Source organism: Miniopterus natalensis, chromosome 4 (genome assembly GCF_054644295.1).
Source record: "Miniopterus natalensis isolate mMinNat1 chromosome 4, mMinNat1.hap1, whole genome shotgun sequence".
Classification (NCBI taxonomy): Eukaryota; Metazoa; Chordata; class Mammalia; order Chiroptera; family Miniopteridae; genus Miniopterus; species Miniopterus natalensis.
Window position 1 is genome coordinate 45,393,585 of NC_142084.1, and position 18,178 is coordinate 45,411,762.

At 39.9% G+C, this 18,178-nt stretch overlaps 1 protein-coding gene across 1 annotated transcript in view; it reads right to left on the reverse strand.

Moving 5' to 3' along the window:
* Window positions 1-18,178, reverse strand: part of DCHS2 (dachsous cadherin-related 2) — a 174,600-nt gene that overhangs the window by 14,555 nt on the left and 141,867 nt on the right. The window contains exons 14-16 of the mRNA XM_087816138.1: window positions 15,698-15,811; window positions 5,805-6,016; window positions 2,491-2,642 (exon numbers count right to left, since the gene is read on the reverse strand). Of these exons, the coding sequence (XP_087672264.1) occupies window positions 2,491-2,642; window positions 5,805-6,016; window positions 15,698-15,811 (478 nt within the window). The remainder of the gene's footprint in view (window positions 1-2,490; window positions 2,643-5,804; window positions 6,017-15,697; window positions 15,812-18,178) is intronic.

Genomic DNA, 18,178 nt, shown 5'->3' on the forward strand with positions numbered 1-18,178 from the left:
ACAATAGGAAGCCCTACTACAACCACTTGAGTGGACAAGAATCTGGGTTCTGTCGTTTACTATCTACATAATCTTGGCAAATCTTACCTCTGTGAACTTCAGTTTCCTTATTCTGTAAATCTTGAGTCTATTGTGAGAAATCAACATGTAGTGCAGGTGCTCCCTAAGTTACTGTGATTGTTACTATGCTTCCTGCCATGGATTATACAGGCACTCAATGTCTGAGCTCCCTGAAAACAAGAACTGTTTCATATGTCTTTATATCTCAAGCTCAGCAAACAGTTTTTAAAATTCAGAAATATCAGTCAGACAGAACTTAAGGTCTGTCTTATAATTTGTTATCATTTTTCTACTGAGTTTTCTTATATGTGGTTTAAGATGAGGGTGAAAACTTGTTTAATTTTTATTTAATGCATTTATATTGAACAGAATCATAACCAACAATACCATTTTCCCCCTTGTTTTATCCTGTAAAACAGAGGATTGAAATTGAGACTATTTTCCTCAATCAGACAAAATAACAATAGTTCAAAAGTAAAGGTAAAAGCTAAATGACGCCTTTCCCAAAGCATTCACTGGAGGTATATCACTGGACATATAAATAGGCTAGGGGGAAATCATCTTCTATTTCCCACTGCCTTAAATATCAGAAAGAGCACTAAAGAGGAAGAGAAGCTACAGGGAGAAGGGGAGGCCCCAAACCGAGAGAGATACAGGAGGTTTAAAATATTTCCTTGCCTTGGTGATACTGGAGATTGTGTGTGTGTGTATGTGTGCGTCTGTATCTCTCTGTGGCTGTATGTGTAGAATTTGACTTCTCTCAGTTCTTCCAGCCTTGAGTTAAATTCTTTATGGAGACCTGGGGAGGGACACTTTTAAACACTGGGATCAATTTAAATGTTGGGAACACTGAAACTATGACGCACATAGCACATAGGAAAAACTGGAAGGAGTTAGATTTAATGGCTAATTAGGCTCCATTGAGTAAGAGGCACTTCGTAACAGAGAGTCTACAATCAGGAAATGCTTAGTTCCTGGAACACAGCTGACATTGGATAATGTCTGAATTTGTAATCATACCAGGTGGCAACTAGACTGAGATTTACCTGCAGTCATCTATGGAGAGAGAAAAAAAGCTTAATGCTTAAAATTGCTATAGCAACAATGTGGCCAGGAGAGGTTTTAACATATTTATGCAATAAGTTTTAATATATTTATACAAAAGTATCACAACAATTGATGACTATAAGATATTACCAAAAAATTCGACTAGTTAATACAAGGTAAGGTCTTAAACTTTTAAAATACTTTTGAAGTAATATTTTGAAGTATATTAAACAAAAATATTTAAACCCTTATACTTTTATTAGAGTTGGGAAGTTTTTCAGAGGTTAATTAGTCCAATCCTCCTAGTAACGGATCTCATTAACCAGCTCAGCTACAGGAACATCCTGCACGCTCCTCATAAACATGAACGTAGCCGAGCCTAGGAGGATACTGACACTCAGGTCTTCTGCATACCTGTTTTCCCCCGAAACAGGTCAGCTCTGTAGCTTGTACAGTGGAAACACTGTGACTCAGACTCAGAATCCCTAGCTGCAAGTCCATGTTTGAATGTTAAGTGGTTCTGTGACCCTGAGCAATCCACTCCACCTGCTGTATTTATTTATCTTTATTGTTGAAAGTATTACAGATGTCCCCTGCTTTTCCCCCGTTGATGCCCTCAACCCCGCTCCCGCCCCAGGCCTTCACTGCACTGTCTGTGTCCGTGGGTTACGCACATCTGTGCTTAAATTCCTAGGTCAATCTCCCCCCGCCCCCACCCGCCTTCCCTCTGAGATCCCTCAGCCTGTTGCCCGCTTCCACGTCTCTGGTTCTATTTCGCTCGTCCGTTTATTCTGTTCACTAGATTCCGCGTGTGAGTGAGATCCTACTTGTCTTCCTCTGTTGTCTTTTCAGTGAGTAAGAAAATGCGCACCTTAACCTCCCCGGAAGGTGACTGGGTGGATTAAGGGAAACACTGTATGTGCAAGGCCTTTGGGAAGAACACACAGAAAATGTCACAAAACTATGAAGCATATTAAAATAAGTAATAAGAAAGTCAAGCGTCTCTTTGACCCCTGACTGCCCCCATGACCACCTCTCCAGCGACAAGGTTAACAGCTTCTTCCACGTTCTTCCCGCCGCCGTCCGGCTAAGCGGGCCGCTGCTCAGAGCCTGCGGCGTGAGCACGATACGCCCTGTTTCATCCACGGAGCCACATGTCCCAGAGCTCTGTCTAATCTAGTTCTAGTTCTAATCATCTTTGCAACACTGCAAATACTTTCTAGGGCTCTTCCAATATATCAAAAGGGTGATCATACGTTGGATCAAAGGGAAAACACATTTTACAACTAAGCTTGTATAGTAGGAAGTCAAGCTCAAAGCAACAATAGTATTGTCAGAAACAAAGCAGACAGCTGGCCAAATGGACTGGAATCTGGGACAAACCTGTAGGAGCTGGTGGACTCGTAATCCAGAAGGCCCTGTGCTGTTATCACGCCGCTCAGGGCGTCGATGTGGAACACCTGTCCTTGGTTGCCGGCGAGGATGGAGTACTCAGGGAGGCCGTTCAACCCGCTGTCCAGGTCAGTGGCAAAAACCTGTGGGGAAGCAACTCTTGCGTTAGATAAGAATTTAATCTGCAACATGGGTCAAGTCTGTTTTTCAGACAAATGCTTTATGAAGGAATCACAGACGGTCAAACACATTTAAAAACCAATGATCAAAGCAACACCGACAGACTGCTGAATCTTACATTTCACTTCACAATAAAGTGGGTAACAGGTTAGGAAGCAAGCCTGCGCTCTCATTCAAAGGATTTCCTGGTAACTTTCAGTAGGAGCCCAACGTATTTAGAGCTACAATTTTAGACAAGAGGAAAACATAGTTGGAAAAAACCCAATTTGCTTGAATAGAAAGCTTCCAGTGCTGTATGTGGATTCAGGCTAGCCCCAGAAAAGGAAAGAAATGATAGAGGAAGCCTCCACATAGTGAATGGGAATCTGCCATTGTTTTTTTATTTCTTGCTTAAAGTATTGCCAGTAAAGGGAGCCATGTGTGGGGTTCTTTATATTATATTGAGAGTCTTTTAAAAAAGGGATCTTTAAATAGATGAAACAAAGTTTAGATTTAATGCTAACAACTTTACCCCCTGATGATTTATGTGACAAGTTACCAAAATAGTGTTGAGGACAAACAAAAGTTTTGCAGTGGTCTCCAGGGAGATGTATTATTTAGTCTGTATTACATTTTGATCACAAAACCATTAGTGAATTCAAGGTCTTGTTTGTGAACAAGTTGACAGATAAATTTAATTTTTTTTAAACTTATTTTTATTCTCTATGCCCAACAGCCCTGGCCTGAGCTTATGTCCCTGTCATCTCGCTCTTGAGTAACTGCACTGATGTCCTAGTGAGTTTTTGCTTCTATTTCTCCACCCTCTCAACTTGTCCTTCACACACTGCTGCCAGAGTTCTCAGGGGATCCTGAGTGGCCGAGTGGGATGGCTGGGACATCATCAGGAGAGCACACAGCCAGCTATTTGGTACAGAAAGACTGCAATACACAGTTCCCTTTGGAATCACCAGGAAGAGAAACTCATCTGTATCTGGGCAGAAGAAAGTCTATTGTGTCCCCTGGGGTCATACACTTAAAAGTGTTCCAGAGTAGGCCTCCCAGGAGGTACATCCGTTAGGGTTTTAGGATGCCAGCAATACATATCCATTATGGCTAACTTCACCAGGAAAAAATGCATAAGAAAGATAGAGCCCAGGTGAAGCATAAGAACCTGGACAACTCTGGGGGTGGCTTCGAGTTGTTATCATCAAGCTAAATGAGCTCTAACTTATCTCTGTCCCGTCACTCAAGTTTCAATTTCCAGGGAGAGGAAGTCTCTGTAAGACTGAGGCAAGGTGGGGTGGGGGTACATCACTACCTTGATTGACAATCCCCCCTAGACTGCATCCCACAGAGCAGGGTCAGCTCTCCTAAGGGAAGTCTGTGAGCTTGGACCCAAAAGGAGGGCACACGGGCGGGGTGGTGGTGAAAAGCAAGAAGTAACTACTGCAAGTGGTATGAACCCAGAGACTTTCTGTTTACCTCAGCGAGAAGAGGAAAATGGCAGCTCTAGCTTCCTGGAAACAAATGATCTAAAAATGTAAAGAACGAAGTTCACTGAATCAGTCCCTGATTCCGTCTTCTGGAAGTTCAACATAACCTAAAGCACTGGTGGCTTTGGCTGTCCCGTTTGGTGTACCTGGGCTTTAAAGGCATCTTCACCTTCATGTATTCCACCCCGAGCAGTGTGGCTGTGCTAGCATACGTGACAAAGCAGTACAGCACAGTGGCGCCCCACAGTGGCACGGAAGGCACCTGTCATCCCCACCATACAGGCATCACTGGGCAGGGGTAATAAAGATTGGAAAAGCTGCCCTGGCTGAAAGGTTGCCAGTTCGATCCCTGGTCAAGGTCACATGTCCAGGGCTGAGGGCTTGAACCTTGGTAGGGGGCGTGCAGGAGGCAGTCGATGCATGTTTTGCTCGCACACTGATGTTTCTCTCTCTCTCAAAATCAATAAAAGATCTTAAAAAATACATATTGGAAAAGCTAATGTCCTCACCTTCTTCTTAAATGTCATGGCTGATGCCAGAGTAAAAGTCCCAAGATTCTATGATTCTACTGGTTTTCTTTGCACCAAAAGGGAGGAACGTGTGCACCAGGAACTGGACTGAAAGTCAAAACAGGTTTCTCTCTGAATATTCAGGTGAAGGTGGCTGCACAGTGAAGAACTCTTGGAGGTCTTGTCCAGAAAGTGCACTAATGTGTCATTTAGATCCCTAACTCCACCTAGGCCAGAGGGGTAAAGGTGTAGTAGCCACTCAACTCCGGGTCACAGCAGTGAGATTACAGAAGCCAAAGGGAATGTCCTAACTTGCTGCTGACTTCAGGAAGGCAGTTTTATACTGATTTCCTTCGAAGATTCCCAAGAGATGGTAGGTTTCTTAATGTCCAGATCCTTCAATATGAAGCATCAATTCAATGATGCGGGGAAAGGCAAAACTGGGCACTCTTCCTAAACAGGTAGAGAGGCTGCCGAGGATAGTGGGATTTAGAGCCTGATCCACACTGCCTGGTGGGCAGATTCTCTCCCAGCGCCTGCAGCATCTTCCTGACATGGGGCTACGCCTGAAAACAGCAGATCTGTTCCTTTCACTCACAAAACATTTGCAAATCTCAATCACGGGAAGCTTGTCCGTGTGTCCGTGCTTCAGTTCATGTTTGTCTGGCTGTGGCTCCTCCCAGCAAATGCCTAAATGCCCTTTAGACTTAATACAAAATCATTCTTCTGTGAAGTCCTGTGCTTTTCACCAGGAAGAGTTTGTGTCTCTTCTTCTCTCGTGGCATTAAATGCACACTTCCATTGCAACATTAATTATATGCACTTAAATTATATATAGTTCTGAGTTCCCTATTAAATTGTATGCATGTATAAGATGAGTCTATTTGTGTGTCCCTATAGACTCTTTGCTAGTGTTCAACAGAGTTCCCAGAGTAAGCAGTGGGCACAAATGGATCACTAAATAAACAGAGGAAGAAGAGTGAACTCAGAAACTCCAAACTTGTTTAACCTAAGGTTTCATTCATCCATCAAGCATTGGACATGCCTTGCAAACATTTAAATTTAAATTCATGTGCTGGAAAAGGGGTCTAAATATTTTGATGTACATTTACACACACATGCACACAAAAAGTATTTCTGTTACCTGTATGATATGAGCATCGTAGAACTGGCCTTCAGACACTGACACATGGTAAACGCTTTGACCAAAGCATGGTAAATTATCATTCACATCTTGTATCAAGACGGCTACTTTGCTGTAGGCTCTATGCCCACTGCTTTCAGCTAAAACGATGAGTCGTACTTCATTTCTGACTTCAAAATCGAGAAACTTGGGTTCTTTCACAGTGAGTTCTCCTATTTGTATTCCCAGGGAGAAAAAAATAAAAGAAGTTGATGTTGTAGCTATTATTTAAGAAGTCCCAAATCACCTTTGACTCAGGTGCTCACATGCTCACCTGTCCCTCAAAGCCCCCTGTTGGCTGGCCTCCCTCCTCTATTGACTGGTGTCGTTGTCACAAAAGTGAGAGCATGCAGGTGTCTGCAAGGTTCAAACATGTAGGAGGGAAAGAAATTATAAACTATCTGAAATCTGGTCACTGTCTCTTAAATCATCGTTCTCTCTCCATAACTGGTCCATCACCATGCCTGGAAAATCTACTTTTCAAGCATCACCTCTCTCCATCTTCACTGCTTCTGCCCCACTCCAAACCACTGGAATTTCCCATCTTGTCCCCTGCATTGGCCACTTACCTGGTCTCCCCAACAACCCAGTTCCCATTTTTAATTAAATAATACAAACGACATTGTCATTGCCCTGTGGAAAACCTTCCAATGGCTTTCCACAGCGACTGTGACCAATTTCAGCATCTTTAACCTCCGAAGGGCCTCTCCCACCTCAGGAGTCTCATCGTGTTCCTCTCCACCTTGGTCTCTCTGCTCTGGTTATAACACTCATAAATGTTCAGTTCCTCAAACGCTCATTTCAGAGTTGCTATGTATGCCTTTCCATCTGCCTTCAATAATCTCCACTCCTGTGCTTCTTCAGGGATCTTCCCAGGCCACCCATCCCCCTACCATCACTGTCAGCCCCCCCAGGAATCTCACAAACACCTGCTGTACTTTGTTCACCTGCTTCAGTCCAGTTACTCCTTGTGATTTAGTTCTGCAGGGTGGGGAGGGTTACCTGCCTCTTACACCATCCTATCGAGGTCCGGCATACAGAAGGCATCCAATAACATTTGTTACAACTTGTATAAAAAGCACAACCAGACTAGGGAAAGTGACCCTTGGGGTTGTGCCATGTTCAAGTTTCTCCCTCAAATTAACAAAACTCCTCCCCTGACATAATTTACTTGTTTGGTTTCTACTCTGTCTTTTCTTCCCCCTTTTCAACTAATTTTCTTACTGAATTTATTGTTATTTTTATTATGATGATTTACTTGGCTCTCATTGTCAGAGATACAATCGAATGGGGATTTACTAAATGGGCCTTGATTGGGAGTTTGAGAAACCTGAACCCAAGCATAGATCCTAAACCTGGCTGCTTAATTTAGATAAATTCCCTGACTCCACCACCACTCACTCTGTGACCTGGAGTCAGTTATTCAGGTTCTACAGAGCTGAGTCTCCGCTTCTGTGAAATGGGGACATTAATAATGACTTCATAGGGACGCTGTGAGACATAACATAGTGCACATTTAGAATGTTTCTTTGTAGTCAGATGGTATAAATTCCAGCGTTGTACCTACATCTCTCTTCCCCTCCACCACTAGTTATAGATTTAATATGAATTTAGAAAGAGAAAATTTAATAGCCACAGACTGTTAGAGAAATGTTATCATCTGGTGAAAGACCCTGTTTCTGGATATCTGGCCTGGAAGCCACAGTTCTTAGTGCAATATCTGAAGCAGTTTCCTAGGTAACCAACCTAATCCAAGAAATATGCTAACTTTGGGGTTGAGTATTTTGGGGGGATCTTATAGCTTCTATTCTGTTATTAAGAAAAATTAAATATTTATATTCTATATGAAGAATTCACTATATTACCAAATTTAAAACTTCATAAAATCACTTTTGTTTATTGTCATCAGATTTAGTTATCAATTCAGAACTAAAACCAAGTTACTTTTACAAACCACAGTCTGATGTTACCAACACCCCTGACAAAATTTAGAATAGCTCTAACTATTGGCAGCTGGAGAATCATTCAGGTGCATTTTGATGAGCAGGGAAGGAAAGAAGCTGGTCTTTAGAAACCTTCATGAAATAGGGGTGGAGCCCACGCCCCCAAACGGCAGAGAAGCCCCAGTCTGAGGTGGGTCCAAAGGTCTCATCTGGAGCCCTGTCTGCACCGAGCAAGGCACGCAGCTTGTTCTCATGTGCTGTTACTACTAGTCAAGGAGAAATACAATGGAAATGCAATACTAAATTGCCAGTGTCACTGAGTAGAAAGTGTGCCAATTACAGTGCAGATCAAAGTGGGGTTTTTAATAAAAGGCTTGTGTTTGGGCTTTGATAATTGGAATTTTGAACTTGGAATGGATCTGCAGCTCTAATGCTTTCCTTGCTTGGTTTTTATTTTTGGCATAATAATTGGCATATGCTGGGAAAGTTATGCAAGTGGAAAAGACAATAACCAGTCTGTGAGATAATTCACGGCTGGCGCACCTACCAGATCCACATTTTGCCTTGGATGATATATACGCATATTTTTCTCAGAGACAGCAAGGATTTACTGCCACCGGTGAGATGAAAGTACTCCTGGGCTCTGTCTAACAGTATGGGCAGAAGTCCATGTTCTCCTTAGAGTAAGGGCCCCACAATACCAACTTCATGTTCATTCTCATATGTTAGAGTGCCAGTTACACAATAACTTGAGAATGAAACTGTAGTAATATTTTCCTTCTGATATATGTACATATATAGCTTTTGTCCAAGTTGTAAAATACACATCAAAATGAGACTATGAGTGTTCAAATGCTAAGCGTTTGATAGCATACTCAGGTTACTTCAGTCAATTACAAACGGTTCACATGCACAGCGTATACCCAACCGAAGCAGAGTGTGATAAATATTTATGTTTTCCCCAAGCTTTTGAACTCTATCCTGTTAAAGCTGCATCCTTGCAACATTGAAAGTTTGATCATTTTTGTTTTATGTCAATCTACCAAATAATGAAATGAATACTACCATCTGTTAATGACATACACAGCGTTAGTCAAACTCCAAAATTCCTGCTGGTTTAGACAGTGAGTAGTAGATGTTTTTAAGTTAAAGTGACAAGAAGTTTGGACACAAAAGTAAACCTCTGGTTACGGAACGCAGGGCAAACCCTGGCACAGACAGAAAACACAGTGCCCATCAGAGAGCCATCTAATCATAACTATTTAACCAATAACTAATGAAATGGTTTTCTCCCATTTTTACCAGTAAGAAAAGTAACCACAACTTAAACTCCAGTGATTTATCATACATACCAGTTTTCTCTTTTAGCTGGTATATAGTTTAAAGTACATATTCATAAAATATTTAGACATAACCATAAAAGACAAATTTAATATCATACTTAGCAATTTTTAAAAATGTTTCTTGACAGCAATATGATAAAATATATGTTGAAATTATTTTCATGATGAAAAGAACTAAAATGCTTGATAAATATGTGTGTGTGTGTGTGTGTGTATTGAAATGCATTGCTGAGTTGGTACAGTAGTAGGGAATCCTCAGAGGACAAAAAATAACAAAAACACACAAAAATAACCTGCATAGACACAGACAACAGCGTGGTGATTATCAGAGGGAAGAAGGTGCGGGGAGGTAGAAGAGGGTACAGGGGGATAAATGGTGATGGAAGGAGACTTGACTTGGGGTAGTGAACACGCAATATGATATACAGATGATGTATTATAAAGTTGTACACTGAAACCTATATAATTTCATTAACCAATGTCGCCCCCAATAAATTCAAGAAAAAAGAAAAAAATAGAAACCATAAATAAATAAGTAAATAAATGAAAACAGTAATCCAGGAAGGTAAGCAAGCACTAAATCCTGTTTTGTTAAAAGGATTTCTAACACAACTTCCTTCTTTGGGATTCATCTCTGATAGCTGCACAGGGTGTAGAAAAACAAGGGAAGAAGCCTGAACCCACAAAAGGTGAAGTGTCTAATAGGAAAATCAGAATAGAGCTATAAACCCAAAGGCTCCAAATCCTCCAAATGAGTGATCAATATATAAAAAAAGGACTAAAAATGGATGCACAGACACTTGCTTTTCTTGACAGTGGTGTTGACTGGGAGGGAAAAAAAAGTGTCTGACTATAATTTATTAGCATAAGCCTGAATTTATGGTAACCAAACTATCATAGCAATATATTTTTTAAAACCCTCAATAATTAGATTTAAGCTAAGCTTTGCTTGATGATGTGTCCAAGTGATTTGCAGAAGGAAAAGCAAATCCTCTCTAAAGGGAAGAAATTCAACCCAGGCTTCAAAACTTCTCACAAACAAAACAAAACAACAACTATAAAAATGTTTCAAGGGCATTAAGCAGTTCATAGTTAAGCACAAAAATCACAGAGAAACAAGGCATCGTGAATGACAGCTAGTAATCCACAGATAGCAAAACAAATCTTCAAGCACTTAAGATGCTGGAATTATTGGCCACAGAATATGCAATTATTATATATGTTTACATAGCCAAAAAGAAGCTTGGGAACATGAGCAAGAAACAAGAGATGATGTTTTTAAAAGACCAAGAAGAGTTGAAAAAGAACCCAAGAAAATTTCTGGAAATGCAAATTATAATAGTTCTCTAAACTAAAAAGGGACAAAGAGCTGAAAAACATGAAAAAGAGATGTAGGAGAGAGTCATACGCCTAATATTTGTTTAACTGTAGTTCTGAAAATATACAAATAAATGATATTTAAATCAAAAGCTTACTTATTAATGCACCTATTGGAAACCAGAAGACAGTAGGATAATATCTTTAAAATGAAAGAAGGTAACTGAACCTAGAATTCTAAGCCCAGAAAAAATATCTTTTTAAAATAAGGATTATATATAGTCATTTTTAGACAACAAAACCTGAGAAAGTTTACTATACTAGCCCTTCACTAGAGGATGTATTTCGGGCAGAAAGAAAATGATACTAAAGAAAAGTTTGAGACATAAGAAAGAACAGTTAGAAAAGAGAATAACAAAGAAGCATATGAATCTATTTAAAAATTTTAATAATCCCTAATTTGAAAAAACTAAAATATGGTCAACAAAAGCTTATAAATAGAAAAAGACATATTTGGAGATAAAGAATTCTAAGACTCTTGTATCATTCAAGAGCAAAATATTGGTTAATGTTAAACTTTAGCTATATATGTTAAAATAGCTAAGCTAACCATTAAAAGAAGAGAAATAGCTGTGTAACTTCCAACAAACACAGGGGAAAATAGTCATTTTCATACAATGATGGTATATGTTGAAGGTACAGAAAAATATCTAAATTAATAAGTTTACAAGTTGCTAGGTACAAAATTAAAATATAAAAGCCAACTTCAAGTATGCACACCAGCACTATCAGAGAAAGCATTTTCCCATTTACTTTAGCAAGACGAAGTATAAAGTATTTAGGCTAAATCTAACAAAAAAATATGCAAGTCTAGTATGTAAACAGATTAAAAGTTTGTTAAAACATATTAAAGAAAAAGATTGGTGTGATTTTCTATATTATCCCTGGCTTAGAAGAGAATAATGTAGCCCAGCCGGGCGTGGCTCAGCGGTTGAGCGTCGACCTAGGACCCAGGCGATCGGGGTTCGGTTCCCGGGCAGGGCACATGCCCGGGTTGCCGGCTCGATCAATGACTCTCTCATCATTGATGTTTCTCTCTCTCTCTCTCCCTCTCCTTTCCTCTCTCTGAAATCAATAAAGATATATTTAAAAAAAAAAAAAGAAGATAATAATGTAGAGATATAGGTTTCTCCCAAACTGATATTTAGATTAATAGAATTCAAATAAAAATTCCAACCACCTGCATGCCCATCGATGGCTGAATGAGTAAAGAAAGCGTGGTGTGCACGTGCAACAGCGAACACTGCCATGGGGGACAACATGGATGAACCCCGAGGACGCTATGCCGAGTGAAGCAGTCACAGAAAGATAAATGTTGCATGACTGCACTTCTACAGGGTATGAAAACAGTCAAGCTCCTGGAAGCGGGCAGTAGCACGGTGGTTGCCAGGGGCGGGGAGGATGAAATGGGGGGCGGGGGGTGCTGTCCAGTGGGCACAACATTTCGGTTTTGCAAGAAGAATAGGCTCCAGAGATCTGCTGTGCAACGCCGCGCTTTTAGTTAACAAGACGGTATTGTACATGAAAAACTTAAGTGGGTAGATCTCACATTCAATGTTCTTACTACAAAAAAGAAAGAAAGCAAATAAAAAAGAAAACTTTTAGTAGACGATTGTCATCTATGATACACAGTGATACGGGGCTTTCTGAGATTTGAAAGGAGGACACTGTGGCCTGATGATTAAGTTACTTCGTTTCTAGATTGGAGTTATCTGATTATTTTTTGGCATCTTCTTTGTTAATTTGGGTGAGGTTTCACCTGAAATCAAACGTGCATGCCATGGGTATGTGAGTTACATGCATGAAGACGTAGACAGCTGTACATCACTCCAAAATTTATGAGCAAATATCCTTTCCTTGAAAAAAAAATGCCAATAGGTATGTGTGTAAAATTTCACAAGTGAAGTCAATAATTTATATTAGCGCAAAGGGTCAATAACAGCTAAGATACTCACGAAGAGCATGAAGAAGGGATAAATATTGGGGGGAAGTGGCAGCTGCCCTGATATGAAGACTTAATATAAAGCCAATGTAACTGAGTGTGTCATCGGTGTGCAGATACACAAGAAATGAATGGAAAAGAGTGACAGTGCAGTAAAAAGTGATGGAAACATGGCATATGACAATGGTGAAACTGCAGTTCACAGGAGGACGTTATGGCCATTTAGAATAACTGGCAATTTCATTTTAAAAAAAGGAAAGGGAAAGGGGAAAGGGGAAAGGGGAAAGGGGAAAGGGGAAAGGGGAAAGGGGAAAGGGGAAAGGGGAAAGGGGAAAGGGGAAAGGGGAAAGGGGAAAGGGGAAAGGGGAAAGGGGAAAGGGGAAAGGGGAAAGGGGAAAGGGGAAAGGGGAAAGGGGAAAGGGGAAAGGGGAAAGGGGAAAGGGGAAAGGGGAAAGGGGAAAGGGGAAAGGGGAAAGGGGAAAGGGGAAAGGGGAAAGGGGAAAGGGGAAAGGAAAGGAAAGGAAAGGAAAGGAAAGGAAAGGAAAGGAAAGGAAAGGAAAGGAAAGGAAAGGAAAGGAAAGGAAAGGAAAGGAAAGGAAAGTTACACCTAACTCACATAAAACACAAGTCAATTTTAGATACCCTAAAGATATAAATGTGCAACAGAGGAAAGCTATAAAATTTCAAAAGACAATGTAAGAATATCTTCATCTCAGGGTAGGGAAGAATATCTTAAAAAACTTACAAAAAGAGCAAATCATAAATTAAGAAATTGATTAAATCTAATTCATTGACATCAAAACATGCCATGAAGAGAATGAAAGACAAGTCACAAACAGTAAAAAAATATTTGCATCAAAAAACAAGGGATAAATGCTAATCAAATATATTAAAAATCCTTACACAAACAAGCCAGTAAAAAAATTAGGCAAAAGATAGCAATAGGAATTTCACAAAGGAGAAAACAGGAATGCTCAAGAAACTGTGAAAAAAATTCAATTCATTAGTAATAAGGAAAATGAAAATGAAAATCCATGAGAGACCATTTCACAGCCACCAGACTGGCAGTAGAAAGCAGGATGTGAACAACCATGAGAGCCGTCGCTCAATCCTGGTGGAATGTAAAGTGTGGGACAAACCACTTCACGCAACAAACTCCCACTATCTGTAAAGCTGAAGAATGCATCCTCTGAGGCATAGGCCCAGCCTAGACGCTGGAGCCTCAGGAACTCCTTCCCTGTGCACCACAGGCATGCATGAGATTGTTCCTAATAGCGCTTGTCACGACATCCCCAGACAGGAAAACCTCACTGTCCATCCACAGCAGCATGGATAAATAAGTTGTGATAGAGACTTACAGCAGAACACCTTAAAGAAGTGAAAAGGAAAGAATCCCAACTACACACATTAGCATGAATAACTCTAACTTTGAATTTAAAATTCTAATCCCATAGAACACATAGAGTATGAATCCATTCATAGAAAATTCACAAATAAGCAAAATTAAAGTTTGACATGTAGGAATGCATTTACGATAAGTCACAGGGGAACGATTATTCCGGAAGCCAGAACACTGGTCAGCCTGGAGCAGTGGAGGGAAAGGATGCAATTAGAGAAAGGCACAAAGGGGGTATTGATGACAATGGTCGTGTTCTAGTTTATAACCTTGGCAGCAGGTACATGTCATTCTTTGCTATTCCTCTTAAATGTGTACAACAGGGTCTATGCACCAGAAATGATAGTAGAAATGCTGAGCAAAAGAATCAAGTCATAGAAGAGTACATTCAGCATGATTCTATTATGTTGTTTAAATCAAAGTAAAACTAAATAAAATAGTGTTTAGGGATTCCAACACAGTGGGAAAGTTATAACGAAAAAAGGAGTTATCAAGACCAGATTCCAATTACTGATTACTGATGACCTCTAGGGTGAAAGAAGAGAGATGTGAGAGGGAAGGGAAACACAGGGTATTCCAAGGTCCTAGTAGTAATGTCTCATCACTGGAGACAGGTAGCAAATACATGGGTTTTTATTTTATTATTGTCCATTACACAGTTTTATATGTCTTAATATATCATTCTGTAGCTATTTCACAATAAAAATTTGAAATAAATTTCAACATAAATAAATGACTACTTAATTGAAAAAACAGTTTTCTGTGGATGACCTCTTTGGACTAACACTAGGAATATTTTATCTGCATTTTAATGAGATACTCTAGAAAATATTAGGCCAAGCCTAGGCCATGTCAGGAGTGAGACAGCAGAAAGATTTGGGTGGCTTGGGAAAATATGCAAGCTCTGTTCTCCTTTTTCCTAAAGGTTCTAATATTAGCTCCTTTCCCAGAATCCTCAGGCACCTGGACTGCTAGATACTTAAGGCCCGGTCATGTATGCAATGGCCCTCTTGCCAACAGGCTTCCTGTACCACACTTTAACCAAAAGATGGGGTGAAGAGATGAGGGTTCCTAGCAGAATACCTCAGAAAGCTCCTGACCAAAGGCTGTGTGGATCAAAAAGTCATACCACTATCCTGGACAAGAAGGCATTTACTTAAGAAATTACCCCCTCTCAATTCTTCCCATGTGCATGTAGTACAGATTAAATGAGGAAGTTCTATGGTAATATAGAAATAATCAAAAACATACTTCTTGAGGGTTGACAACGAAGCTGTAGATATGTATCTACTACATAGCAGTTAGTCAAAAAAGCATGTTTTAAATAATCAATTGATATTCATTTAAAACACATTAATGGTCTTGTTAAAGCTAAATTTAATACATGCTGTATTTGGAAGTCATTTCTTTACCATCATATAGAAACCTTTCCAGCTGTCCTCTCTTGTTGCATGGCTGACACTCAGTGGCAAATTGGAAGAATCTGATGATAATTCCCTAAGGCTAGACATGTGTGTTTATTTTTAATTCAACATCAGTATCAACGCTCTCCCTACTATATCTCTAATTCTCCCAAGTAGACGGGTAGAAATCAATTTATCTCAAAAATTCAAAGAGTAAGATAGTAACTGTCTAATTTGGAAGTGTAAAGAACAGAATTCTTAGCAAGAACACGTAAATAAGTTAATAGTTTTTGATTTCCCACAATTTCTCAGCAGTTACCATAAAAAACTTTCTTGTTTACCTTTTAAATTATTTACCTGTAACACTTTCTACCTTTCAAGCGTTGTTTCCCTTGGAGAAGTATTTATTACTAGTAACATTAAAGTTGCTACTGGGGAGAGAAGACTTACCTGAGTTGGAGCAGAGGGAAAAAACTCCATCTTCATTTCCACTAAAAATTGAATATTTAATGCTATCTTGAATTGCGTCAGGAGCGAAAGCTTTTACAGTCACGATAGAAGTACCTGTAAAAGTGCAGTTAAAAGAAAAGAAATTTCAGGGAAAAACAAGAGCAAACACTGGGTATTTATTATTGGCCTACTCCATTTTCATGTGTTCATTCATTTAATGATTACTTATTGAGTGTCTTCAATAAGCCGATCCCATGCTAGCTGCTGGGGAGACAGTGACAAGCAAGATAGAAAAGATCTCTGTCCTCGTGATGGTTATTAACTGATGGGAGGATACAGACAATAAACCATCAAACAAATACATAATCGAGGTTGATTTCATATGTGCTAAGTTCCTTGGAAAGAAATAAACAAGGTTATATGATAGAAAACACTTCTGTTGCGGGGGAGGCAGACACTCCTTTAGAGACGCCTCAGAGGCATGACCTTCCACTTAATGCTGGAAGCATGAGAAGCCATAGAAAGAGCTGGAAGAAAAGGATTCCAGGAGAAGAACTGCAAAAACCCTGGGCTGGGAAAGGGCTTAGTTTGGTGAAGCACAATGAGTAGGAGAAAAGGTGGAAGGTAAAGACAGCATCTAGGTAGGCAGGGATCGTATTTTATTCTAAGTGCAGTGGGAAGTCATGGAAGCATTTTAAGGAATAGAGTAAAATAATCTGATTTACTTTTAAAATACATCAGTCTGCCCAGCCGGGCATGGCTCAGCGTTTGAGCATCAACCTAGGCTCCAGGAGGTCATGGTTCAATTCCCGGTCAGGGCACATGCCCCGGTTGTGGGCTCGATCAATGACTCTCATCACTGATGTTTCTATCTCTCTCTCTCTCCCTCTCCTTCCTTTCTCTGAAATCAATAAAGATATTTTTTTAAAAAAAGTTTTAAATACATCATTCTGAGTGCTATGTGGAGAACAAAGAGGGGTAAGAATTGAGCACAGAGACCAATTAAGGTAATACGGGAATAGTCCAAGCAAGACAAAACCACCTAGGATTGTGGGAGAAGAGACGGAAAATACTGGAGAGGTTGAAGACACATTCTGACACACTTCCTTGAACATTAAGTGGAATATGGGAAAGGAGGTAACAGGTGTATAAATATTAGAAATCTTCCCTCAACCAGTTTCCAGTATAGTTGTAGGTAAAAGCAGCCCCACTAGAGGGTAACCAAGTTCTTAATTGCATATCAATTCATTCGAGAATTGTTAAGGTACTGCAGGAATAGTCAAGAGATAACTTGAAGGAAAAAAAAAAAAACAGAAATTGAGTTAGGTGTAGGAAATAGAGAGGAAAGAAGGAAGTCATTTCGGGTTATAAGGAACGGACCGATTACCAGCATGGAAAGAGAATCAGCAAGGACTGTTAACGGCAGTATAGTAACTAGTATGATTAGAACTGGGACTCCACTGAAGTGCTCCTGAGAATCCATTTGGGTCCCAAGTTAGCTTTGTTGTCTTCATTTGTAACATCCTGTGCCCCTTGCTGCTCACCTCTGCTTTGCTTCCTGTCCTGGTTGCCCATTTGTCTCCCTCCTATGACTACCTGTCCTGTTTTCAAAAATGTATATATTTATTTTATTTATTTTATTTTATTTTTAAATATGTCTTTATTGATTTCAGAGAGAGGAAGGGAGAGGGAGAGAGAGATACACACATCAATGATGACAGTCATTGATCAGCTGCCTCCTGCACGCCCCCTACTGGGGATGGAGCCCGCACCGGGAATAGAACTGCGATCCCCTGAATCATAGGTTGATGCTCAACAGCTGAGCCAGGCTGGCCCGGCTATATATATATATTTTTAAATTTAATCTTCACCCGAGGGCATGTTTATTGATTTTCTTTTTAGAGAGAGGAAGGGAGAGAGGAAGAGACATCAATGTGAGAAACATCAATCGGTTGCCTCTCATACCCCAACCAGGGACTGAGTCCTCAACCCAGGGATGTGCCCTGACCAGGAATCGAACCTGTGACCTTTTGGTGTATGGGACAATGACCCAACCAACTGAACCACACCGACCAGGGCTAAAAATATTTTTTATTTAATAAACTGTATTATGTTAAAATTTACATATAATATACACATATTTTTAAATATACAGTTCTACGAGATTTGACAACTATATAACACCTGTGTAACCACCTTCATGATCAAGATATAGAATATTTCTACCACTATAAAAAGTTCCCTCATGCTTTTTTATAGTCAGTTTCTCTCACTTCTGGCCCCAGGTAATTAGTGATCTGCATTCTATAACGTTAGATTAGTTTTGCCTATAAAATTTCATATACTTGTAAATAAACAGCGGCTGTCTCTTTTTGTTTAGCATACTTCTTTGAGAATCAAGCATGCTGTTCTGTGCATCAAAAGTTTATGTCTTTGTACATAGTAAATGCTTAGTAAGGATGGGGAAAATGGAGGAATTAG